Here is a 26,153-nt window from a genome sequence, read left to right as displayed (position 1 = left end):
CGGCCTCCCAGCTCCGTTTTAGTAGGGTTAAATATAAGTGACTTATTTTGGTATTGATAATGTTTACATTTCTCCAATCAAGTTATTGTTCTGAAAGCATCACTACCGGATCATCCTGTGGTTAGGTTTTGATTATTCCTCGGTGCTGGGATGGACCTTTCCTGGTCGTTCTAGTCTCGTGTTGAAGGGAAATGACCAGCAAGTAGGAGCTGATGTCAAAACCTCTTTCAGCTTCATTTAAGCAACATGGAGGTTTGGAAGGAGTGGCTCTGAGGCTAAGTCTTTCTGGAGTTCATTGTTCTGTTTCCTAGGTGTTGGTGGTCATTTCGAAGTACTAGACCATCAATGGGCATTTTGGTGAACTCTCTGTGTAGCTCGCACATCAGGCGACTACAGAGAGGAACTAGTCAGGGAGACTTGTTCCTAGAATTTTACATCGAGTTGTCCAGTTTCAGTTTATAGGGCTTTAGGAACAGAGCAGTTCTTGTTCTTAGTTCTCCAGATACTGGAGGAAACAAGAAGAATTCAAGGTCCAGTTCAGTCTACAGGTAGATTAGAAACACACAAAAGCAATAAACAGGACTACAGTCAGATAACAGGTGTAATACAGTTTTCACCTTCCTTCAGAAGCATAATTTCTTATCTACAGTTACCCCCATTTTTACTAAAGATAATCACAATAAGACAAATTTGCTTGCTAAGTAAGTTTAGCCTCATCAAGTTTGGCCTGAGTATTTACGTAAGTGTATCAAGAATAGTGATTGACCACGCAGGCTCCTTTGAAGCTTGTTCTGCTAGAACTTTTGATAAGAATCTCAGCCTGGACTTTTAAAAGTCTCACAAGGCTAGGAGGCCAAATCAAGACAAACCTCAGTTTGGCTGAGGTAACTTTATGTGCATTTTCAAATATGACATCCAAGTCAAAGCCTTAGTAATATAACCAATTTTAAATATTGTATCCTGTTATAAAGAGAGCATATTTTTATTGAACTTATATAAATAACTATATTATCATAAAAATAAGAATACTTATGGTTAGTTTTAGAATTCTGGTTGGATTAGGTAGGGAGAAAAAGCAAATATTTTAATTTTGTTCACAAGAGTGCACTTTATTATATTGTTGTAAACTATAGATAAAGTACAAGGAAAAAGTTTCCTTAAATCTAGAAAACAAAACATTTAAAGAACCAGTGAAATTTCAAGTAAAAATTATAAAAACCCATTATTCTTTTTCATCTATTCATTCTGCCTCATGTAATTAATTCTTGTTCTGCTTGATCTTGGTTAGCAGTTTCACAAACTTAGTTTCTTTAGTGTCCTGGACATTTTTCCTTAGTCCAATGGTTTTATCTTGAAGTTATCAGAAACCTGTAACTTGTCAGAATTCTTTCCATCCTTTCTGTGAACCTCCTTGAAGAAAAAGCAATTTTTGGACTGTAGCTGATTGCAAGGGCGTTTAGAAAAGTATCAACACCATAATATTCCATGGATGACAAGGACTTAGAATGGTCATGGTTACAAATCTGAGGAGATTTTATTATAACCAGCAATTGACAGAGAAATTTGGTTATTTCTATGGCATATATCATTTTAACATAATAACCAAATATTATACTAAGCCATACGGGAGTTCTAGCAATTTTGTACAATTTTAGGAACATTTATATCAAAACTATATTTGTAGATATAACTTAAAGTTTTCTTACCACTTGTTATTGGACAATGTTTCCCATGCATTTTAAAATATTGAATAAACCCAATTAGTTTAATATCTCTTTTACAAGGTGAGGGACATATCCTTTGTTGCTTTCAAGGGTCCAGCTGGAAAACCCAAAGTAAATTCAAGGTCAAAAAGACTCAATTTAGAATTTGATTTTGGGAAGGTGTCAAAGCTGTCAAAAGGTTTAAAACTCTTGATCAAAATAGAATCACAGGTCACTGTGAAATAATTGCCATTCATATAACCAGAGTGATAATTAAAAGGCTTCAAAAGGCAAATACATAATGGTCAAAACTTAGCTCTTTTAATATTGAGAAGACTCACTTTTTTAACTAATCAAAGACCTAATAAAACACAGCAGAGAGCACAAGAAACTATTTTGATAAAACACAAAATCTTTTTTTTCTAGGCCAATTACTAAAAAGTTAAGGAAAAACATCTTATATTAATATTAACAGCAGAGGCTAATACTGCAATATAACTTTATTTTATTAACAGAGAAGACAAAATAATAGTTTTTCACAAGTATGCTTTTGATATTAAGGCTCAAGTTTTAGAAAAACATAAATAAAGAATTTTCTTCTAATTTTAATTACCTTGATCACACACAAATTTCTTTCATAATATTCATCTTCCATAAACCTTTTGCAATTTTCTCAAACTATTTATAATGTTCTTGTTCAGTTTTATTAATATCACTTTTTCCTTTATTCGTTTTGAAGCAATCCTTAACTAACCTCCAACTAGAGAAAATTACTTTTTTAAAAAACAACAAATAAAAACACATTCTCATATCTTCCTTATAACTTTTCTCACCCAAACATATCTTACTTTTTTGTACACTTTGTATACAGAATTACGCATAGTAATTGAAATTTAAAAACTCTTGGTAACTTTAATTTCTATTGAAAACTAGAAAGTAAGCAATCATAAACTGCCTTTTACAAATTTGTGAAAACATTATTTTATAACATCTAGAAATATATGCTCCCTCATAGCACATTTTTTCAGTGTAGCACACAGCATTTTAATTAACAGACCCAAATATCTTTTGTTCTTCTGCAGTGAGCAGACAAAAGTTTATAAGCTTAAACTTATGTTCAACAACTAATGTTTCAGCATTATATCTTTGGAAATGGTCTATTACATGAATATTCATCATTTCATTCAACGTACTATAACTTTAAGGTTTTAAGTAACCAAAAAGATTTTGTAAACCATTTTAGGTAAATGTATCTTATAAAACATAATCATTGTTGTAAAGCTTACTTATATTCTATTTTACTTACATTTACATTTATCAATTCACTTGGTTTTAACAATTACGTTTGAATTGTTTATGAAAACTCCATTAGACATTAAACAAATGTAGTCATTATCTTAAGTTATTTTTCTTGTTTAGTAAATCAGGCAAATTACAAAATACCACAGAAACAGAGGACCTAAAAGTTAAAACATACAGCTTTTTTTTTAACTCTCTTTTCTCATTGTCACATTTGTCACACATCAAGCAATTTATTTTTACTCTGTGTTTCATTCTTAGGTTACATTTGTAATTTTACCATCTTAAACATACTTACACTTTTGCTCAATAAATCCAGATAGAAGTGATACGTCTGTATTATGTTTAGTGTTGACAAGTCTGCACACGTGCCTGTTTTAGTTGAACCAAAAAACTTAAACTAGCTTCTATGTTTACCAAAAATTATACCAGATCACCTGAACTCGAAAAACATTTAGGTTAGTTCTGTTTTTCTGAGAAAATAGTTAATTTATAAAAGTGTGTGTTTTCTTCCATCAAGCCAGATCTCACATGTCCCAATAGGACAGTTGTCAGGATGAGAACTGTCTAAAAAATACTTTTAAATATAAAAGTCCAAATATCCAAAGGTATAGCCACTTCAAGTGTGACTCAAAGCCAGTAGCCTTTTATGGCTTAACCATGGATGCAAGAGGCTTCCACAAAAAGAGTGTGAAAACTGCAGTACCCCCATCGAGATCCAACATTTCTCCCAAAGACATAAAACAAAGGCCCTCCTTGTTAACAAGGTAGTGGAGGTTGAAACAATTGAGACAAATTCCCCTGGGAGCTGGCATTCTGAGACAAGGAGACGCTTCGTGTTTCAGACTCCCAGTCAGCTGGCTAGCCATCTGATGCAAACCCGACAGTCTCTCCACAGCCCGGCTGGTGGAGACCAGAGAAGATATCCTCACTGGCTACAGAGCTCTTGAGACATAAAACAAGATGAAAGGAGAGTCTTATTGTAACTTTTATCCTTGTGGTAAATCACACAGAAGACAGAGATTAAGAAAAAAAAAAGAGCTATTTCTGTTAGAACCTAGAACCAAATTCACAAAAGTCACAATTCAGAGAACATTCTTACAAATGTTTTTCTCCTGCCAATTCAAATTTAGAAAAGAAGGGACAAGAAAAAATTTTTACCCTCTTCTCTTAGCCAGGCACTACCCATAGATATTTGGGAAAGCTGGCTTTGGAAAGAATCCCCACGTTTTGCAGACTTTTGTCAGGCCTCTCGGCATCTCATCCATAGGCTGGAGTGAGTGGAGTGTCTAGCCTGTTAGAGTGCCATCCTCATTGCCAGAAACTGTAAGGATAGAAAATTACCACTTCTATCCTTTATCCTCACAGGCTCCAGCTGTGTCTGAGAAGTAAACTAACATAAGAAAGATCAACAGGAGAAAAGCATAATAAATGTTTTATGTGGTATGGGAGCCCCCATAAGAAGAAGAAGACTCCAACAAATTAGTTACTGGGTTGGACAAAGAACAGTTAATTGTGAAAATGGGACTAAATTATGAGAAGGCTTAAAAGATCAGAGTTATTCCAACAAGGTCTCTGTGGTATTTTGTCTAAACTTCTTGTCCTTGAAGATAAGGATGTTGCCTTTCCTTCCAGGAGAGGGAGGATGACTATCACATGGGAATTTCATCTTCGTTAAGAAATAACACAAAGGTCAAAGTGGCCAATTTGCACCTGCTCTTAAAAGTGCACTTAAAAGTGTCTTTAACTTAAATAGCTGATAGGCCCAAATGGCAGAGTTTAACTTCTTTATTCTACCCATCTAGAACTTCCCTAGAAGATTCACATATTAAAAGATGACTTGGTGGTCATTGAGAGAAGAATTGGGTTAGTAGTTGAGCAGTTTGGAAAAAAGGAGTTCAGCTAGAGGAAGACAAAGAGGAGGAGGAATTGTAGATGGGGAGGGAAGGTTCTGGAGAGAAATGAGTCTCAGCTAGCTTTGAGATATTTGCATTAAGGCATTTTTGAGTCCTGAATGCGTTTTGAAGCCTCAAGATGCCAATTGAAATATATGCCCCAAGCAAACTGACCTTATAGCTGCAGTCTTCTCATTTTAATTCTAAGGAAGAAACGAACTTGGGCAGTTCAAATGATCTCCATCTGGCCACTGGAGTTCTAAATTATCTTTGGTATAATTTGCCCGTAAGCTTAAAAATTCATGGGGTGAATTATGTTTGAAAAGTCTATGTGATGCCAATTTAAATTCTGTGCACAAACAACCGACTCACCAGAAAGGATGCTAAATCCCCTGCAAAAGTGAAACCAAAAGAATACTCAGAAGAAGGACCATGTCCTTCACACCTATAAAACCAGATCTTAAATCAAGTCAAAGCTCAGCCAAAATGAGGGTGCTCAAATCCAAGACAGAACTTAGCACCAGCAGAAAGATGATTCCTAGAAGCAGAGAGCACAATGGACTCCAGTGCACACTGCACGTGGTTCTGCGGTCACTGATATGGAAAAAGGCTTGTCCTTTTTGGATCCCACATCTCTGACACCAGGTTTTGCCAACCTAAAATAACAACAAAGAGAGACAGGCTTTCCAAAGAAAGGGTTTATTCAGGAATTAGCAGGAGATCGAAATCCGGGATATGCATGTTCTAGAGGACTACAGGTGCATTCCAGGAGGCTGGGGGAAGGGGAAGCTTTTAAAGACAAAAGAGAGAAGTACATGTGAGTTGTTTTGAAACAAAAAGATGATTGATTCCAGGGGCTTATTGCAGGAGTTGACATCAGTTCATCGGTGAAGACAAAGTGTCAGGCAACTGTTCTTGTGTGAATGGCTAGATGTCCTCCTGCAGCTGGCTGTCCTTATGCTGCTGGCTATCCTTGTGTGACTCATGTAGCAAGCAGCAGTATGGAAAACATTTCCTGTGGTGTTTTTTGGTATAGGCATACGCATCAGTGCCCCTCCCTCATGGCCTTTTGGCTGCACTTTATTAGGGTTAGACATAAGTGACCTCATTTTGGTATTGATAACTTTCACACCATTACTGTAAATATCATGTTGCCACAGCTGGATCTCTTTAACCGCTGTGTGGAGGCTGAGCTGGCATCACACTGGCCTTCTGGCAAAATCCTCTCTCTCCCAGCCCAGCTGGCTTAGGTGTCATATCTCAGTGTTCCTCTATTTTCCCATTTGCAGTAGGAGAAGCTCACGAACTTGTATGATTCTTCTTTGTACCAAGCAGGGCTGGTGACAGCATGTTCTTATCCCCATAGTTCTCAGACCTTATAAAGATCTCTCTCCCAAATAAGAACAACTGTTATATGCTTTGATGTGATCAACTGATATTTGCTTGACCTTCCGTAAAGTGTGAATACAGGTGTCTTTAAGAATTGTATTGTTACTGATCTATAATATACAATCTAATCCAGTGTGCTTGCATTGTGAGTGCACCTGCACTCACAAATCCACTTATATCCTACCTGCCTACTCCCAATCAGGTGGCCATCCTGAGCCCCTCCCATGTGGACAATTCTACACCTGCCTAGCTAGGATCATCTTGGGGAAATCACTCAAAAGTGACTACCTCTAGAGTTTGGATATAGATCAACTTGGGAGGGTTCACCAACCAACCTTTGGTGGGGAACTGCCTGTCCCTTGGGGAGAATTCATCCTAAAGGAAGGGTGAGTCCAGTGTGGGGCATCAGATTCAGCAGCAAGGGCAGAGGCAGGCGACAGAGGTGATGGAGGTCTGAGTGCAGTGCGGTGACTACTATTTAAACCCTGGACACCCCCTCCCCACCCCAGCATGCATATGCATTGGGAGAAGAGGTTGGTCACCAGTTTAAAAGTTCTGCCTTCCAAAACTGGCAGGACTTCTGTGCCCAGGCAAGCTGCTAGAGAATGCTTTGGGCTGAAAGGGTGGACCACTGAGAAGGAGGAGCCACTTTGAGTGTGTGGTAGAACAGGACAGGGGCAGACCTGCAGCAGTCCCCAGGAGTGGCCAGGGGCACTGGAGGGGTTGAGTTTTGCTGTGAAGAGAGCAGAGGGGTGAGGAAGGGGCCTTCAGCAGCTGAGGCTGATTCAGCCTCCCTCCCAGAGGTACTGGAGGACACACTTTTCAGGATTTGAAGTCCCGAGCTTGGGTTGGTGGAATTTTCAATCTGGAACCACTTGGGTCAAAGGGCAAATTGACTCCACTTACACCATGTCTTAGGCAGCTCAGGCCGCTCTAACAAAATACCACAGAGGGGGTGGCTCAAAAATAGACACTCCTTTCTCACAGGTCTGGAGGTTGAAAAGTCCGAGAACACAGTTCCAGCTGATTTGGTTCCTGGTGGGGTCCTCTTTCTGGCTTTCAGAGGCCTCCTTTTCACAGTGTCCTCACATGGCTGAGAGAGGAAGCTCTGGTGTCTTCCTCCTCTTATAAGGACGCTGATCTCATCATGGGGGCCCCACCCTCATGATCTCATCTAAACATAGTTACCTTCTAAAGACCCCACCTCCTAATGCCATCAGATTGGGTGTTAGGGCTTCAACATATGGATTTTGGGAGGACACACGTATTTGGACCATAGGATTCCATGGCTGGGGAGGAGCGGGGTGGTCCAGCTGAGGTGGAGGGTTCTGGCACATTGCACAAACTTAGTGAAACTCCTTTTGTTGGTTTTCCATTTTATACCCATGAGATGATAGCTGAAGGCAGATATTAAGCAACAGCTTGTATGATAAGATAACTAATGCTATTTTCTCCTCTCAGTGCTGAGTTTTCCTTACTTGATCCTCTCCTCTTTGTCTGCTCCTTCTTAACACCTCACAACCCCAACAAAGATTCCTCGGTACCAGGTGCTCAAAGACTTACCTCCCACTCCTGCACTCACCCTGCGTGACCCTCTGGGTAGGGCTTAGGGCTGTGAGTCTGAGGAATGGTGCATTCCCTACTGCTTCTCCCTCCACACATGCTCTATTTCCATTTCAGGCAAAGAGTTCTTTTTCCTGGACAGTGAAACCAGATTGTGCAAAATAGCTCCTGAAGGCTGGAGAGAGCAACCTCAGAAGACCTCCACGAATACCTTCACACTCTTCCTGAGGATAAAGTTCTTTGTCAGCCACTATGGGATGCTCCAGTGAGTGCTGCAAATGTGTTCATTTGTTCCTTAAGGGATTTATGTATGTCCAGACTGATGGAGAGGTAATGGATCGACAAATGATTTGCAAACTGTAAATTACATACAAATAACAATAGCTATTGTGGTTGGTTTTCTGTTGATTGGATTCTAATCAAGATAGAACAAAGGGGAAAAATCAGTTTTTTGTTTTTTGTTTTTTTCGTGCAGGCCCTGGTCAAAATGAAAATATGCCCTTTTGTTTCAGACATACTCCACTCAAGGTCAAAATTCTCTGTCTGTGACCCCAAAATGCCCCCTCACCCCCAACACACAACTCAGCAGCCCAGTCATGAGGGTTAGAGGACAGAGACATGGGTTTGTGGTTTGATCACTGCTTCTTTATTTCTTTGTTTATTAGAAACACTACCGAACTGATTATTAGCTTCCTCACTCAAACCAGAGCAAGAAACACCTCTGTAAGTTTGTGTGAAGTGAGTGATCCTGAACTAGGGGCAGGAGACATGGCGTAAATGGAGGAGAGCACACTTGTCTTGCTGGCATTGCCTCTGAATTCTATTGAGTTGCATCTCATCTTCCCTACTTTCCCAACTTCCCACAGTGAGAAAACCCACTGGTGCTAATGTTCTCCCTTTCCCTTAGCAACCCAACCTTCTTTATTGCTACTTCTTTCCCAGGCACAGCCTGACAAGGCACCAGTTTTACCTGCAGCTTCGGAAAGATATCCTGGAGGAGAGGCTCTACTGCAATGAAGAGATGCTGCTGCAGCTGGGGGTCCTTGCCTTGCAGGCTGAGTTTGGCAATTACCCTAAGGAGGTAGGGGTGAACACCTGGGGCCTTTGTGTGGCATCACTGGAAAAACAGTTACAGGATGAGGGCATGTGTTAGTAATGTGGAGACTCTGCTTTGAATATTGTTACCATCTACCAGTTACATTGGAGTAAACTACAGCTATCCATCCATCCATCCATCCATCCATCCATCCATCCATCCATCCATCCATCCATCCGTCCACCTATTCATTGATTCATCCATCCACTCATCTGCCTATTTACCTGTCTATCCATCCATCCATCCATCCATCCATCCACCTATTCATTGATCATCCATTCACTCATCTACCTATTTACCTGTCCATCCATCCATCCATCCATCCATCCATCCATCCATCCATCCATCCGTCCATCTGTCATCTATTCATCCATCCATCCATCCATCCATCCATCCATCCATCCATCCATCCACCCATCAATCCACCTATTCATTGATTCATCCATCCACTCATCTACCTATTTACCTGTCTGTCCGTCCGTCCGTCCATCCATCCATCCATTCACCCACCCATCCACCCATCCATCCACCCATCCATCTACCTATCCATCCATCTACCCACCCAGCCACCCACAAACCCATCCACCTATTCATCCAGAAAGCATTCATTGAGCACTATTTGCTAGACTATGCTAATATGGTTCTAGTCTAATAGGTACCTCCTAAAGACAGTAATTTACTAGTTTATTGAATTCCTACCATAATCACCATAACCAATAGTAATAGCCAAACTTTATTTTCAAACTTTATTTTTATTTATTTATTTATTTTATTTCAATAGGCTTTTGGAGAACAGGTGGTGTTTGGTTACATGAATACGTTTTTTAGTGGTGATTACTGAAATTTTGGTGCATTTATCACCCAAGCAGTGTACACTGCACCCAACATGTAGTCTTTTATCCCTCATCCTCCCAACCCTTTCCCCAAGTCCCCAAAGTCCATTGTATCATTCTTATGTTTTCTCATTCTCATAGCTTAGCTCCCACTTATGAGTGAGAACATACGATGTTTGGTTTCCATTCCTGAGTTACTTCACTTAGAATAATGGTCTCTAATTCCACCTACGTTGCTGTGAATGCCATTTTTCCATTCATTTTTATGGAATGAGAGGATAAAGAAATATATATATATATATCATTGATGGGGCATTTGGGCTGGTTCCATATTTTTGCAATTGGGAACTGTGCTGCTATAAACATGCATGTGCAAGTGTCTTTTATGTATAATGACTTCTTTTCCTCTGGGTAGATACTCAGTAGTGGGATTGATGGTTCAAATGGTAGTTCTACTTTTAGTTCTTTAAGGAATCTCCACACTGCTTTCCGTAGTGGTTGTACTAGCTTACATTCCCAACAGCAGTGTAGAAGTGTTCCCTTTTAACCACATCCATGCCAGTATCTATCATTTTTTGATTTTTTGATTATGGCCATTCTTGCAGGAGTGAGGTGGTATCACATTGTGGTTTTGATTTGCATTTCCTTGATCATTAGTGATGTGGAGCATTTTTTCATATGTTTGTTGACCATTTGTATATCTTGTTTTTTTTAATTATTATACTTTAAGTTCTAGGGTACATGTGCACAATATGCAGGTTTGTTACATATGTATACATGTGCCATGTTAGTGTGCTGCACCCATTAACTCATCATTTACATTAGATATATCTCCTAAAGCTATCCCTCCCCCATACCCCCACCCTAGGACAGGCCCTGGTGTGTGATGTTCCCCTTCCTGTGTCCAAGTGTTCTCATTCTCATTGTTCAATTCCAACCTGTGAGTGAGAACATGCGGTGTTTGGTTTTTTGTCCTTGCAATAGTTTGCTGAGAATGATGGCTTTCAGTCTCATCTATGTCCCTACAATGGACATGAACTCATACTTTTTTATGGCTGCATAGTATTCCATGGTGTATATGTGCCACATTTTCTTAATCAAGTCTATCATTGATGGACATTTGGGTTGGTTCCAAGTCTTTGCTATTGTGAATAGTGCTGCAATAAGCATACATGTGCATGTGTCTTTACAGCAGCATGATTTATAATCCTTTGGGTATATACCCAGCAATGGGATGGTTGGGTCAAATGGTATTTCTAGTTCTGGATCCTTGAGAAATCACCACACTGTCTTCCACAATGGTTGAACTAGTTCATAGTCCCACCAACAGTGTAAAAGTGTTCCTATTTCTCCACATTCTCTCCAGCACCTGTTGTTTCCTGACTTTTTAATGATCACCATTCTAACTGGTGTGAGATGGTATCTCATTGTGGTTTTGATTTGCGTTTCTCTGATGGCGAGTGATGATGAGCATTTTTTCATGTGTCTACATAAATGTCTACTTTCATGTGGCTACATAAATGTCTTCTTTTGAGAAGTGTCTGTTTATATCCTTTGCCCACTTTTTGATGGGGTTGTTTTTTTCTTGTAAATTTGTTTGAGTTCTTTGTAGGTTCTGGATATTAGCCCTTTATCAGATGAGTAAGTTGCAAAAATTTTCTCCCATTCTGTAGGTTGCCTGTTCACTCTGATGGTAGTTTCTTTTGCTGTGCAGGAGCTCTTTAGTTTAATTAGATCCCATTTGTCAATTTTGGCTTTCGTTGCCATTACTTTTGGTGTTTTAGACATGAAGTCCTTGCCCATGCCTATGTCCTGAATGGTATTGCCTAGGTTTTCTTCTAGGGTTTTTATGGTTTTAGGTCTAACATTTAAGTCTTTAATCCATCTTGAATTAATTTTTGTATAAGGTATAAGGAAGGTGTAAGGAAGTTTCAGCTTTCTACATATGGCTAGCCAGTTTTCCCAGCACTATTTATTAAATAGGGAATCCTTTCCCCATTTCTTGTTTTTGTCAGATTTGTCAAAGATCAGATAGTTGTAGATGTGTGGTATTATTTCTGAGGGCCCTGTTCTGTTCCATTGGTCTATATCTCTGTTTTGGTACCAGTACCATGCTGCTTTGGTTACTGTAGCCTTGCAGTATAGTTTGAAGTCAGGTAGTGTGATGCCTCCAGCTTTGTTCTTTTGGCTTATGATTGACTTGGCAATGCAGGCTCTTTTGTGGTTCCATATGAACGTTAAAGTAGTTTTTTCCAATTCTGTGAAGAAAGTCATTGGTAGCTTGATGGGGATGACATTGAATCTATAAATTACGTTGGGCAATATGGCCATTTTCATGATATTGATTCTTCCTATCCGTGAGCATGGAATGTTCTTCCATTTGTTTGTGTCCTCTTTTATTTCGTTGAGCAGTGGTTTGTAATTCTCCTTGAAGAGGTCCTTCACATCCCTTGTAAGTTGGATTCCTAACTATTTTATTGTCTTTGAAGCAATTGTGAATGGGAGTTCACTCATGATTTGGCTCTCTGTTTGTTGTTGGTGTATAAGAATGCTTGTGATTTTTGCACATTGATTTTGTATCCTGAGACTTTGCTGAAGTTGCTTATCAGCTTAAGGAGATTTTGGGCTGAGATGATGGAGTTTCTAAATATACAATCACATCAGCTGCAAACAGGGACAATTTGACTTCCTCTTTTCCTAATTAATACCCTTTATTTCTTTCTCCTGCCTGATTGCCCTGGCCAGAACTTCCAACACTGTGTTGAATGGGAGTGGTGAGACAGGGCATCCCTGTCTTGTGCCAGTTTTCAAAGGGAATGCTTCCAGTTTTTGCCCATTCAGTATGATATTGGCTGTGGGTTTGTCATAAATAGCTCTTATTATTTTGAGATATGTCCCATCAATACCTAATTTATTGAGAGTTTTTAGAATGAAGGGCTGTTGAATTTCGTCAAAGGCCTTTTCTGCATCTATTGAGACAATCATGTGGTTTTGGCTTTGGTTCTGTTTATATGCTGGATAATGTTTATTGATTTGCGTATGTTAAACCAGCCTTGCATCCCAGGGATGAAGCCCACTTGATCATGGTGGATGAACTTTTTGATGTGCTGCTGGATTCGGTTTCCCAGTCTTTTATTGAGGATTTTTGCATCGATGTTCATCAGGGATATTGGTCTGAAATTCTCTTTTTTTGTTGTGTCTCTGCCAGGCTTTGGTATCAGGATGATGCTGGCCTCATAAAATGAGTTAGGGAGGATTGCCTCTTTTTCTATGGATTGGAATAGTTTCAGAAGGAATGGTACCAGCTCCTCCTTGTACCTCTGGTAGAATTCAACTGTGAATCCGTCTGGTCCTGGACTTTTTTTGGTTGGTAGGCTATTAATTATTGCCTCAATTTCAGAGCCTGCTATTGGTCTATTCAGGGATTCAATTTCTTCGTGGTTTAGTTGGGAGGGTATATGTGTCCAGGAATTTATCCATTTCTTCTAGATTTTCTAGTTTATTTGCATAGAGGTGTTTATAGTGTTCTCTGATGGTAGTTTGTATTTCTTGCTAGCAGTCTATCAATTTTGTTGATCTTTTCAAAACACCAGCTCCTGGATTCAAGGATTTTTGGAAGGATTTTTTGTGTCTCTATCTCCTTCAGTTCTGCTCTGATCTTAGTTATTTCTTGCCTTCTGCTAGAAATTTTAATTGTGATGTTAGGGTGTCAATTTTAGATCTTTCCTGCTTTCTCTTGTGGGCATTTAGTGCTATAAATTTCCCTCTACACACTGCTTTAAATGTGTCCCGGAGATTCAGTTATGTTGTGTCTTTGTTCTCACTGGTTTCAAAGAACCTCTTCATTTCTGCCTTCATTTCATTATGTACCCAGTAGTCATTCAGGAGCAGGTTGTTCAGTTTCCATGTAGTTGAGTGATTTTGAGTGAATTTCTTAATCTGAGTTCTAATTTGATTGCACAGTGGTCTGAGAGACAGTTTGTTATAATTTCTGTTCTTTTACATTTGCTGAGGAGTGCTTTACTTACAACTATGTGGTCAATTTTGGAATAAGTGCGATGTGGTGCTGAGAAGAATGTATATTCTATTGATTTGGAGTGGAGAGTTCTGTAGATGTCTATTAGGTCCTCTTGGTGCAGAGCTGAGTTCAATTACTGGATATCCTTGTTAACTTTCCATCTCGTTGATCTGTCTAATGTTGACAATGGGGTGCTAAAGTCTCCCATTATTATTGTGTGGGAGTGTAAGTCTCTTTGTAGGTCTCTGAGGACTTGCTTTATGAATCTGGGTGCTCCTGTATTGGGTGCATATATATTTAGCATAGTTAGCTCTTCTGATTGAATTAATCCCTTTACCATTATGTAATGGCCTTCTTTGTCTCTTTTGATCTTTTTTGGTTTAAAGTCTGTTTTATCAGAGACTAGGATTGCAATCCCTGCCTTTTTTTGTTTTCCATTTGCTTGGTAGATCTTCTTCCATCCCTTTATTTTGAGCCTATATGTGTCTCTGCACATGAAATGGGTCTCCTGAATACAGCACACTGATGGGTCTTGACTCTTTATCCAATTTGCCAGTCTGTGTCTTTTAATTGGAGCATTATTTGATCTTGTCATTATGTGAATTTGATCTTGTCATTATGATGTTAGCTGGTTATTTTGCTTGTTAGTTGATGCAGTTTCTTCCTAGCATCAGTGGTCTTTACAATTTGGCATGTTTTTGCAGTAGCTGGTACCTGTTGTTCCTTTCCATGTTTAGTGCTTCCTTCAGGAGCTCTTGTAGGGCAGGCCTGGTGGTGACAAAAATCTCTCAGCATTTGCTTGTCTGTAAAGGATTTTATTTCTTCTTCACTTATGAAACTTAGTTTGGCTGGATATGAAATTCTAGGTTGAAAATTCTTTTCTTTAAGAGTGTTGAATATTGGCCCCCACTCTCTTCCGGCCTGCAGAGTTTCTGCCGGGAGATCCACTGTTAGACTGATGGGCTTCCCTTTGTAGGTAACCTGACCTTTCTCTCTGGCTGCCCTTAACATTTTTTCCTTCATTTCAACTTTGGTGAATCTGACAATTTTGTGTCTTGGCGTTGCTCTTCTCGAGGAGTATCTTTGTCGCATTCTCTGTATTTCCTGAATTTGAATGTTGGCCTGCCTTGCTCGGTTGGGGGAGTTCTCCTGGATAATATCCTGCAGTGTGTTTTCCAACTTGGTTCCATTCTCCCCATCACTTTCAGGTACACCAATCAGATGTACATTTGGTCTTAAGTCCCATATTTGTTGGAGGCTTCATTCGTTTTTTTTTTTTTTTTACTCTTTTTTCTCTAAACTTCTCTTTCACTTCATTTCATTCATTTGATCTTCAATCACTGATACCCTTTCTTCCAGTTGATTGAATCAGCTATTGAAGCTTGTGCATTTGCCATGTAGTCCTCGTGTCATGGTTTTCAGCTCCATCAGGTCATTTAAGGACTTCTCTACACTGGTTATTCTAGTTAACCATTCGTCTAATCTGTTTTCAAGGTTTTTAGCTTCTTTGTGATGGGTTCGAACTTCCTTCTTTAGTTCAGAGAAGTTTGATCGTCTGAAGCCTTTTTCTCTCAACTCGTCAAAGTCATTCTCCATCCAGCTTTGTTCCATTGCTGGTGAGGAGCTGCATTCCTTTGGAGGGGGAGAGGTACTCTGATTTTTAGCATTTTCAGTTCTTCTGCTCTGTTTTTTCCTCATCTTTGTGGTTTTATCTACCTTTGGTCTTTGGTGATGGTGACGTACAGATGGGGTTTTGGTGTGGATGTCCTTTCTGTTTGTTAGTTTTCCTTCTAACAGTCAGGATTCTCAGCTGCAGGTCTGTTGGAGTTTGCTAGAGGTCCACTCCAGACCCTGTTTACCTGGGTATCAGCAGCAGAGGCTGCAGAGCAGTGAATGTTGCTGAACAGCAAATGTTGCTGCCTGATCGTTCCTCTGGAAGCTTCATCTTGGAGGGGTACCCTGCCGTGTGAGGTGTCAGTCTGCTCCTACTGGTGGGTGCCTCCCAGTTAGGCTACTTGGGTGTCAGGGACCCGCTTGAGGAGGCAGTCTGTCAGTTCTCAGATCTCCAACTCTGTGCTGGGAGAACCCCTACTCTCTTCAAAGCTGTCAGACAGGGACATTTAAGTCTGCAGAGGTTTCTGCTCCCTTTTGTTCAGCTATGCCTTGCCCCCAAAAGTGGAGTCTACAGAGACAGGTAGGCCTTCTTGAGCTGTGGTGGGCTTCACCCAGTTTGAGCTTCCCTGCGCTTTTTTTACCTACTCAAGCCTCAGCAATGGTGGGCGCCCCTCCCGCAGCCTCGCTGCCGCCTTGCAGTTCTATCTCAGACCACTGTGCTGGCAATGAGTGAGGCTCCATGGGTGTGGGACCCTCTGAGCCAGGCATGGGATATAATCTCCTGGTGTGCCATTTGCTAAGACCATTGGAAAAGTGCAGTATTAGGGTGGGAGTGACCTGATTTTCCAGGTGCTGTCTGTCACAGCTTCCCTTGGCTAGGAAAAGGAATTCCCCAACCGCTTGTGCTTCCTGGGTGAGGCGATGCTTTGCCTTACTTTGGCTCACACTCAGTGGTCTGTGCCCACTGTCCTGCACCCACTGTCCTGCACCCACTGTCCTGCACCCACTGTCCAACACGCCTCAGTGAGATGAACCCAGTACCTCAGTTGGAAATGCAGAAATCACCCGTCTTCTGTGTTGCTCACTCTGGGAGCTGTAGACTGCAGCTGTTCTTATCCGGCCATCTTGGAACTGCCCCCGACCATTTGTATATCTTCTTTTGAGAATTGTTTATTCATGTCCTTAATCTACTTTCTGATGAAATTGTTCACCTTTTTTCTTGTTGATTTGTTTGAGTTCTTTATAGATTCTGGATATTAGTCCTTTGTTGGATGTATAGATTGCAAAGATTTTCTCCTGTTCTGTGGGTTGTGTGTTTACTTTGCTGATTGCTTCTTTTGTTGTGCAGAAGCTTTTTAGTTTAATTAAAACCCATCTATTTATCTTTGTTTTTGTTACATTTGTTTTCGGATTCTTGGTCATGAAGTCTTTGCCTAAGCCAATATCTAGAAAGTTTTTTCTGATGTTATCTTCTCAAATTTTTATGGTTTCAGGTTTTAGATTTAAGTCTTTGATCCATCTTGAGTTGACTTTTGTATAAGGTGAGAGATGAGAATCCAGTTTCATTCTTCTACACATGGCTAGCGAATTATCCCAGCACCATTTGTTGAATAGGGTGTCCTTTCCCCACTTTATGTTTTTATTTGCTTTGTCAAAAATCAATTGACTGTAAGTGTTTCGCTTTTTTTCTGGAATCTCTATTTTGTTCCATTGGTCTATATAACTATTTTTATACCAGTACCATACTGTTCTGGTGACTATGGCCTTATAGTGTAGTTTGAAGTCAGGTAATGTAATGTCTCCAGATTTGTTCTTTTTGCTTAGTCTTGCTTTGAATAGTAACAGCCAACCTTTATTAAAAGATCACTATGTACCTGGCATTTACCTAGACATTTTCAATTTATGTTAACTCAGCTCTCACAGCAACATTGTAAATTGGTGTGATAATATCAACTCTATGATATTATCACGCAATTTCCTAGAAGAGTGATCTGAAGTTCATGTGGCTAGTACATTGTAAAGTCTAAATTTGAGCCCAGATGTATTACTCCAAGGCCAATGCTGAGTCTTCTGGGATACTCTTCTCAAATGGCAATTCTAATCTTGTTGGCCAAGCCCTTGCCCTTGCCCCTGCAGCAGAATCATACGCAAGTTTCTTTGATTTAACTGCCTATGATAGTCCTCTGTTATAATCCTCAGGGAGTTAATGGAGTTAATTACTTGTTATTTGATTTTCAGATGCCTATTAGTCGGGAAGGATTATGCTAATGTATTTACTTACCTAATTAGGATAAAAAATGGGGACACAAGGCAGGAAGGAGAAACCAACCACTTGAGCTGTTACAGAGAGCAGTGTAATTTTGCTTTCGGGGTTTATGCAGCCTTCCCCCATCTCCTGCCCATGTTCTGGATGAAGGGAAAGGCTTGGGAACGGACCTCAACAGAGACCAAGCAGTGTGACATGGCATCTGAATGTGGAGTCCATCTCTGGATGCATCAGTAGGAGCAGAGAGGAAGGAGCAAAGGAGGGGAAGTTTCCACCAATCTCTTCCCTGGTGACCTCCCAGTCAGCACACTGGGCTTTATCTTGGATAGCACTCACCACTGTCATGTGACAAATGCTGGGTACCACTGGGGAATGCTTAGCTTGGAGAAGAGATGGTCTTCTTCAAGAGGACTGCGTGAAGGAGGAATTCACTGCTAAAAAAAAAAAAAAGAAGAAAGAACAAAATGTTAACTACACCCACCCCACCCTTCTGCCCCAGAAATCTTCAAAAGGACCTTTAAATCCTTGAGATCCTAAGAACTGGCAGGTACTTGGGCCTTTGAACGCCCTTTCCCATAATGTCTGCACATCCGTCTCAATGTTATATACCTTTCAAGGTCAGTACCAATCCCCTAGAGTTCCTGGCCCCACAAGTGGACCCTCTGGGTCCTTTTTTAGCATCCTCCTATACCCTTGGCCAGCACAGGTGATTGGACAGCATTCTGTTGATTACCAGTGATAGCAAATCAAGCCCAGGCTGGCTTGAATAAAACATGTCATTTACTGGCTTGCAAAACTGAAGGGTTCTGGTTCTTTCTCAGCCCCCTAGCATCCCTGTGACAAGCTTCCAGCCCAATCACTCTTACCTTGGACCCTGGGTGATAGGAACTCACATGATGTCAGTGGGACTTGGGCTTCTTGTGTCTCTGAGCTATGCTCTCCTGTCAAATTTGCCTTTCATGGCTTTCCAATTCCACCCTCCAGGTTCCAGCCCTGTGCAAGAAAGAGAGTCTCTCCCTTGGAAATGGCATAGAAATCCTGGGTTTCTGTCCCATTGGTGCTGACAGAGTCATGTGCCCACCTGAAGCCAATCATTGTGTAGGAGGATGTCATGCTTTGATTGGTTAGACTTCAGTCTAACCCCATGGTCACTCTAGGAGGCAGGGATAGAGCTCACACTGCAAAGTGCATAGACTGAGAGGGAGGAAGGATGGTTTCCCATTTCCAAAAAGAAGATGAATAGTCACATGTGGCCAGAAATACATGTCCACCAACAGTGGGCAGTTAGTGGTCAGAGATGTTATATCGTTGGTGAACAAAGGAACCATGTTTACCTAAAGTTCTAGTCTGCTACATCACCGGAGTCTGATCTTGTATTATGGGCTGAGTCTTGAGCCCCCAAATTCATATGTAGAACCCCTAATTACCAGTACCTCAGAAGGTGACTGTATTTGGAATTAGGGCCTTTAAAGAGGTGATTAATTTGGGATGAGGCTATTAAGGTGGGCCCTGATCCAATCTGACTGGTGCCCTTATAAGAAGAAGAAATTTGGACACACAAAGAAACACCAGGGAGGCACAAGTACAGAGGAAAGGCCGTGTGAGGACACAAGGAGAAGGAGGCTGTCAGCAAGCCAAGGAGAGAGGCCTTGGGAGAAACCAAACCTGCGGAAGCCTTGGTCTTGGACTTTCAGCCCCCAGAACTATGAGAAAATGAATTTCTATTGTTTAAGCTCCCCAGTTACATGGCAACTCCAGTAGATTAATACACCCTGAGTCTGAGAAAGAGAAGCAGTAGCCAACAGTGGGTGTGGACACCTTCGCAGAGTTCTGTGTCTTATTCCTCATAGGGTATGTGGGATAGATGGGGAGGGCTGTGAATGACTTCAATTATAACTTGCCTGCCTTGGCTCTGGAACTGGACTGAAGAGCAGGGACAAGCCCAACAGTTAAAGCAGTGAGAACAGTGGGGTTGTAAACATTTTTTTGCCATGTCCCATGGATAAATGGACATTAAAACCCAACACGCACACAAGTATATAGAACAGAACTGAAGCAAAAACCTCAGGAAATAAGGTGCAGCCTTTCTATATACAATGCACATTGATATCTCCTATTATATTTTCATTCATTTTAAAAATGCTGATTATGGCCCCCTAAATTGATTAATAGCTCACCAATGGGTTACAGACTGTGGTTCGAAAAACCACTTCTCAGACTCTCCCAACATTGTCTTGCTTTCCTCCCGGTACAGCTTCGGAAGCTGCTGCTATGTCCTGGGGTCTTCAAAGTCCCTGCGTATTCCTTCACCCTGCAGGGCTTTTGTTCACAGCATTTATCATCACGTGGGATGATGAATTCATTTTATTGATCATTAGCATAGAAAACACCTGAGGGTAAGGGCTTTTTTTGTCTGTTTTGTGTAGCCATTTCTCCAGCACCAAGGCAGTGCTTGAAGCACAGGGAGTTTGTGCAAGAGTTGTGAATGAATGGAGTTGAAACTCCTGGACTGGAAGACACTACAGATGACAGTCATCCATCGGAACATCAGCAGTTGGCTGGTCAGGGAACTGTATTTCAATTCCCATCTGTCCCCTCTCCTGGGCCTACCCTGGTCCATGGGGACTGGAACTTCACTTTCTGCCCCTGACACTGCCCCAGGGAGGCAGTGTCTCAGAGCTGGCCTGGACCCCTTAACCTCCTCCCTGTCCTTTTGACAAGCCCTGTCACTGCTTATCCTTGAACTCTTTCCTGCCCTCAGTACCCAGGCCTGGGGCTCTTTTCATGCCTAGGCCACCTTCTTCTTGCCCTTGTGGTGCTACACTGGGGAGTCCTGGGAGGAGGGTGCTCTAAGCCAGGAGTGTCCCAGTGAATCAGTTGACATTCTTGCTGTGGCCTCTGGTTCAGTAGCTATATGGTCTTGGCATATTTTCTCTCTGAGCCTTGGCTTTTTCATCTGCAAAATGGAAAATAATCATTAATCTTTTGCAAATCTGCTGTAAAGGTGAAAGGTGGCAATGCATGTGTGGTACCTATGCTTACAAGCTTTCCTTTTCCTTCCTCCAGCGTTATAGTGCTCTAATATAAAATAACACAACAGCAAACCTTCAGTCTGTAGATTCAGATACAGGATGTCAAACCTGAGTTTAACTCTAGCACTTAGAGTTGTTGGGGACCACAGGTCAGATCCACTGGAGGCAGGTGGGATTTGAGTAATAGTCTCTTACTCAGACCTGGAGTCAGTACAGCAGAGTCTCTTGCCCCAGGGCTCCAGGGGCTCAGACCTGTCTCTATGAGCCTATAATAGTCTAGTTCTCTAGAGAAACAGAACTAATGGATAGTTACCTATCTATCTATGTATCTATGTATCTATGTATCTATCTATCTATCTATCTATCTATCTATCTATCTATCTATGTATCCATCTTCTGCCTATATATCTATCTATGTACCTATTATCTATCTATCATCTATATGTCTTTCTGTCTATCTATCTAGAGATGTATTAGAAGTCACTGGCTCATGTGGTTATGTAGGCTGAGAAGCCTCAAGTTGTGCAGTTAGCAGGCCGGAAACCTGGGAGGGTCAATGGTGCAGTTCCAGTCCAAGCCTGAGCCCAAAGGCAAGAAAAGAACTGCATCCTGGCATGAAGAGAGTCGGGCAGAGAGGAGCTGCTTCTCCACAGGAGGGTCAGTCTTTTTGTTTAATTCAGTCCTTCAACAGATTGGATGAGGTCCACTCACATTAGGGAGGGCCATCTGCTTTATTCAGTCTATGGATTTAAGTGTCAGTCAAGTCCAAAAACACCCTCACAGTCACACCCAGAATATTTGACCAAATATCTGGGCACCGCATGGCCCAGTCAAGTTGACACATAAAATGGACCAGCACCAACACTCCATTATGGTGCTTTCCTGTGCCCATCCAGTTTCTGACTGATCTTACCCTGCTTCTGACTCAGTGTCATCTCATTCTCCTCCTTCTGCTTCCCCATCCCCAAATCCTGGCAAGCCTTAACCTGTCTACTGCCCTGAGGACCTTTCTGAGGTGCTCTCTGCTGCCCCCATGTGGCCCCTGAAGGCAGACCTTTTTCCTGTCTCATGTTTGTAAAGATCAACAAGTTTATGCAAACCCATTCATTTATACAACCACTTACTCAATCTTGATTTATGGAAGGCCTGCTCTGGGCTTGGCACCATTGAATTCTTACATCAACCCTGAAAAGCTGGTGCTATTTACATTTGCCATTGAGAAAGTTGTGACTCTGTGAGGTTAGGTAAGCTAGAAAGAGTGCGACCAGGGCTCACTTCACATTGCTTTGCTATATGCCAGCTGCTGCAATGGACACTTCAAAGGGCATTGAGTGAGGCCTCAGGAAGGAGAGTCCCTCTCTGTGTCATTGAATGGACAAGAGGAGAAGTCTGGCCTGTCCGCTGCCTGAGCCTCGGTGGCTGTGAAGCTGGGTGGTGGCCACTTGTATCTGGGAAGACAGTGTGGCCTCCTAAGGGGCTTATATTTTCTTTGATAAATGGTTCTGGTGCTGAAAAAAATAACTTGGAAACCACTGTTGTGAAAGATTGGGAGCCCCCGAAGAATTTTAAGCAGGGAAGCAACATGATTACATTTGCATTTTAAAAAGGGAGACAAAGACAATTTAGTATAAAAATAAATCTCCTTAATCACATCATCACAGCAGAATAACTTTCCTCTGGGTGCATTCTCTCCCTGCCTTGATCACATGCGGGGGTTTTTACACAGTTGTGAACTTCACCACATTCGATTTGCATTCTTCTTTCTCACTCAATGGTACATGTCCTCCGGTGGCCTTCCTAGTGATCCTCTGGAGTGGCAGCCTGCTATGCCTTCCCAGTCTTCCTTCACTTCTTCATTCTTGTGTTGTGGGGTATTCACCCAGTAGCACCATGTGAGTGATAACTACTATTATTATCATTTAAATTGCATCTGATTTTTCTATTTTATAAATGCCATAAAAACAAGTGTACTTGACCCCAGAGTTTTTTCAGTCCCTTATGGACTTTCCTCTTGGATATATTCCTACCAAAAGGATCCTGGGTCAAAGATCCTAAATGCTTTTTTAAAATAAATATTTTAATAGACTTTAATGTTTGGAACAGTTTTAGATTCACAGTAAATTTGATTTGAAAATACAGGGAGTTTTCATATATCCCTGCTCCTCGACATGCACGGCCTTCTACAGACAACATAAAAATCCTGCACTAGAAGGTACATTTGTTACAATCAATGAACCTACATTGACACACCATTACCACTGAGAGCTCATAATTTGCACTGAGGTTCACTCTTGATGTTGTACATTCTATGAGTTTTGACAAATGTATAAAGACATGTATCCACCTTTACGCTATTGTTGAAGTCAAATAAAATATGGAGAAGAATCTCTAAATTTAAAACAATTTATTTGGGAAGCAAGAATTGCAGTTTGGGGTATACTCACATACTGGGTGGTCTTTGGTGTGTCTCAAGAACGAAGAGAAGGTTGGGATTTTTATTAGAATAAAAATGTTGTAGTTTTGAAAGAAGACTCATCAGCACTTGAGAAGCTTTTGGGAACTGAAAACTTTTAGGTGAGTGACAGTGGGAGGTGAAACAAGTCTTAGAGTCCCAGCAGGTCTTTTCAGCAGCTACTAGGTAAAATTGGTCTTAGGGTTACAGCAAGTCCTTTCAGTAGTTGGGCTGATGGGAAAATTTAATTCTTGGAGCAGGTGCTATGTGCCGCGAGTTCATTTTCTTCCTGGTTCCTGGACTCTGATTTAGTTGGATATGACAAGAATTACTCAATTTGTATAACCAGTTTTCAAATATCTTACAGAGTAGTTTCGTGGCCCTAAAAATCCTCTATGCTCCACTTATTTATTTCTCCCTGCCTCCAAACCCCTGATCTTTTTACACTTCCATAGTTTTGCTTTTTCCAGAATATCATATATCTAGGATCATACAGTATGTAGCCTTCACACACCTACTTCTTTCACCTAGTAATATGCATTTTAGACTCTTCCATGTCTTTTCATGGCTTGACAGCTCATTTGTTTTTAGCACTGAACAATATTGCATTGTCTAGATGTAACAGTTTATTTATCCATTCACCCACTGAGGGACATCATTTGCTTCTAAGTTTTGGCAATTATGAGTAAGGCTGCTATAAACATCTGTGTGCAGGTTTTGTGTGGACATAAGTTTTCAACTCCTTTTGGTAATTACCAAGGAGCACAATTGCTCGTTTGTATGGTAAGCATATGTTTAGTTCTATGAAAAACCACCAAACTGTCTTCTAAAATGGCTGTGCCATTTTGCAATCCCACCAACAATGATTTAGAGTTCCTGTTGTTCCACGTCCTCACCAGCACGGTGTTGCCAGTGTTCTGGAATTTGGGCACTCTAATAGCATTCTAAATGCTTTTTTACGCACTAGCCTGCTGAACAATGTCTCTCCATTTGTGGTGGAGCTGAGCTCAAAACCAGCACGAGCCAGCATCAGCCTGAGGATTCTTGGTCCATGGCCACATGGGGACATGCTACATCAGGAGAGTGGGAGGTGGCGGACACTGTGCTCTTCCCTTCAGATCCCCCCTCAGGCCAACTCGTTCACCCCCAACCCCAACGAGGCCAGATTCTCCCAGATCCTAGCTGCCTTCCTCATGAGTAACTGCTCTCAACTGGAGGGAAATGGCTTGCCCAGGGTTAGGCTGGCAAGGGCATCCTGAGACCAGGACATGTTGAATTGGGACTACAAAGGTAAGGTCAGGTTCTCCCTCTGGCTGGTCCTGCATTCCTCATTCTGTATATTGGACCTCAATATCACTCCTGCATGGACTTCTGCAGACTTCTGCCTGCCCCAGAGTCTGTGTTCAGGGAACTCACCATCAAGCAGTGAGTGATTCGACCTGCCATCCTCTCCTAGCAGGGATGCAGCCTCAGTCTCCCAAAGAACAGACTTGACGAAGGTGGGCTGGGGTTATCCAGTCTCCCCTTTTTCAGGGGGCTACTCCTTGAACACCTTCTTGTGCAGCAATGATGCCAAAGCTAAGACCTTTCTGGTGTGAAGAGACAATGTTCTGGGAGTGCATGTAGACAGAAATGCTAAATGAATTTAAAAAAACATCGGGTTTTGGGGCCAAGGTTTTGCTGTGCCTTTTGGTAAAACACACATCATGGAAAGTGTGAGGGTTTGGGGTGAACAAATCTTGTTTCTGTCACTTTCAAGTGGTGTGAGCTTTGCCCTGTTGAGTGACCTCTCTCTTGCTCATCTTGGCAATGGCAATGACAATGCCGTCTTCAGAGTATTCCTGTGAGAATCAGAAGAGACTTATGTGTTCTGTGAACTACCTGGCATAAAAAGGGGTTCAAAAACAGCTCCTTTACTCTCTCTTTTCTGTTCATGTCCTAGGGTTTGGCCCTGTTTCTAATATAGTGGAAAATAATATCCCAGGTGGGCACCTCGAGGAAGTGTCTTTCTTTGGAGCTCTCCTGGAATTGTGACTACAGATAATGTTTTCATTCTGCTCAGAGTCCCCCGGACAGTGTCTTGATCATGCCCTCCCCCTCTGCATCTTACTTCCAGCAGGTGGAGAGTAAGCCGTACTTTCACGTTGAAGATTACATCCCAGCAAGTCTGATCGAGAGGATGACCGCTCTACGGGTCCAAGTCGAAATCTCAGAGATGCACCGGCTCAGCTCTGCACTCTGGGGAGAGGATGCTGAGCTGGAGTTCTTGAGGGTAAGGCCTTCCTGACCTGGAGAGAGGTGTTGGTCTTCAAGGGAATGCAGTCAGCAATCCCCTCTGGAGCCTTCTCAAGGGGCCCAGGTGTGTGCAGACCCACAAGGAGGCACGAGCAAGGGTGGAGCTCTAAGAGGGAGGGAGGGGCAAGGAGAGGCTTCTGAAAGCAGCTGACATTGGAAATGACCCCAAAGAGGGTAGGATTTAGTGAGCTGGGGTGAGTGTGGTAGGGCTTTTGCTTATTTATTTATTTATTTTTTGAGACAGAGTCTCGCTCTGGGATTATAGGTGCCTGCCACCATGCCCCACTAATTTTTGTATTTTAGTAGAGGCAGGGTTTCCCCATGTTGGCCAGGCTGGTCTCAAACTCCTGATCTCAGGTAATCCGCCTGCCTTGGCCTCCCAGAGTGCTGGGACTACAGGCGTGAGCCACTGTGCCCGGCCAAATCTTAGATCAGCACTCCAGACACTTTCCTCCAAGCAGGGAGAGCACGTTTCTTAGAGTTGACACATGGTACAGCAGAAGAACAAGATCAGAGCTTGAGCCAGAGAAAAGCCGTTGCAAAACCCCAAGTTTGCAGCCCTCCAGGCAGCAGTCCTCAACACAGCACAGCTGCTGTGGCCTGTGCACAGGGGTACAGCTTGAGCCCGCTGTCTCTTCACCCGCGGGGCAGAAACAGTGTCACTGCAGTACCCCCGTGTGGGCACACACAATGATGAA

General features: G+C 41.8%; 1 protein-coding gene across 6 annotated transcripts in view; it reads left to right on the top strand.

Moving 5' to 3' along the window:
• The window catches only part of FRMPD2 (FERM and PDZ domain containing 2), a 128,639-nt gene that overhangs the window by 44,198 nt on the left and 58,288 nt on the right, over positions 1-26,153 (top strand). For all 6 annotated transcript variants that reach the window (XR_012417245.1, XR_012417244.1, XR_012417246.1 and 3 more), the window contains exons 11-13: positions 7,967-8,114; positions 8,792-8,930; positions 25,277-25,432. Coding sequence is in view for 3 of the 6 variants with exons in the window: in XM_045399921.3 (XP_045255856.2) it covers positions 7,967-8,114; positions 8,792-8,930; positions 25,277-25,432 (443 nt within the window). In the remaining 3 variants the exon portion in view is untranslated. The remainder of the gene's footprint in view (positions 1-7,966; positions 8,115-8,791; positions 8,931-25,276; positions 25,433-26,153) is intronic.

The sequence above is a fragment of the Macaca fascicularis genome, chromosome 9 (assembly GCF_037993035.2).
Source record: "Macaca fascicularis isolate 582-1 chromosome 9, T2T-MFA8v1.1".
Classification (NCBI taxonomy): Eukaryota; Metazoa; Chordata; class Mammalia; order Primates; family Cercopithecidae; genus Macaca; species Macaca fascicularis.
Note: the sequence above shows the minus strand (reverse complement) of the source record. Positions and strands in the feature narration are given on the sequence as shown.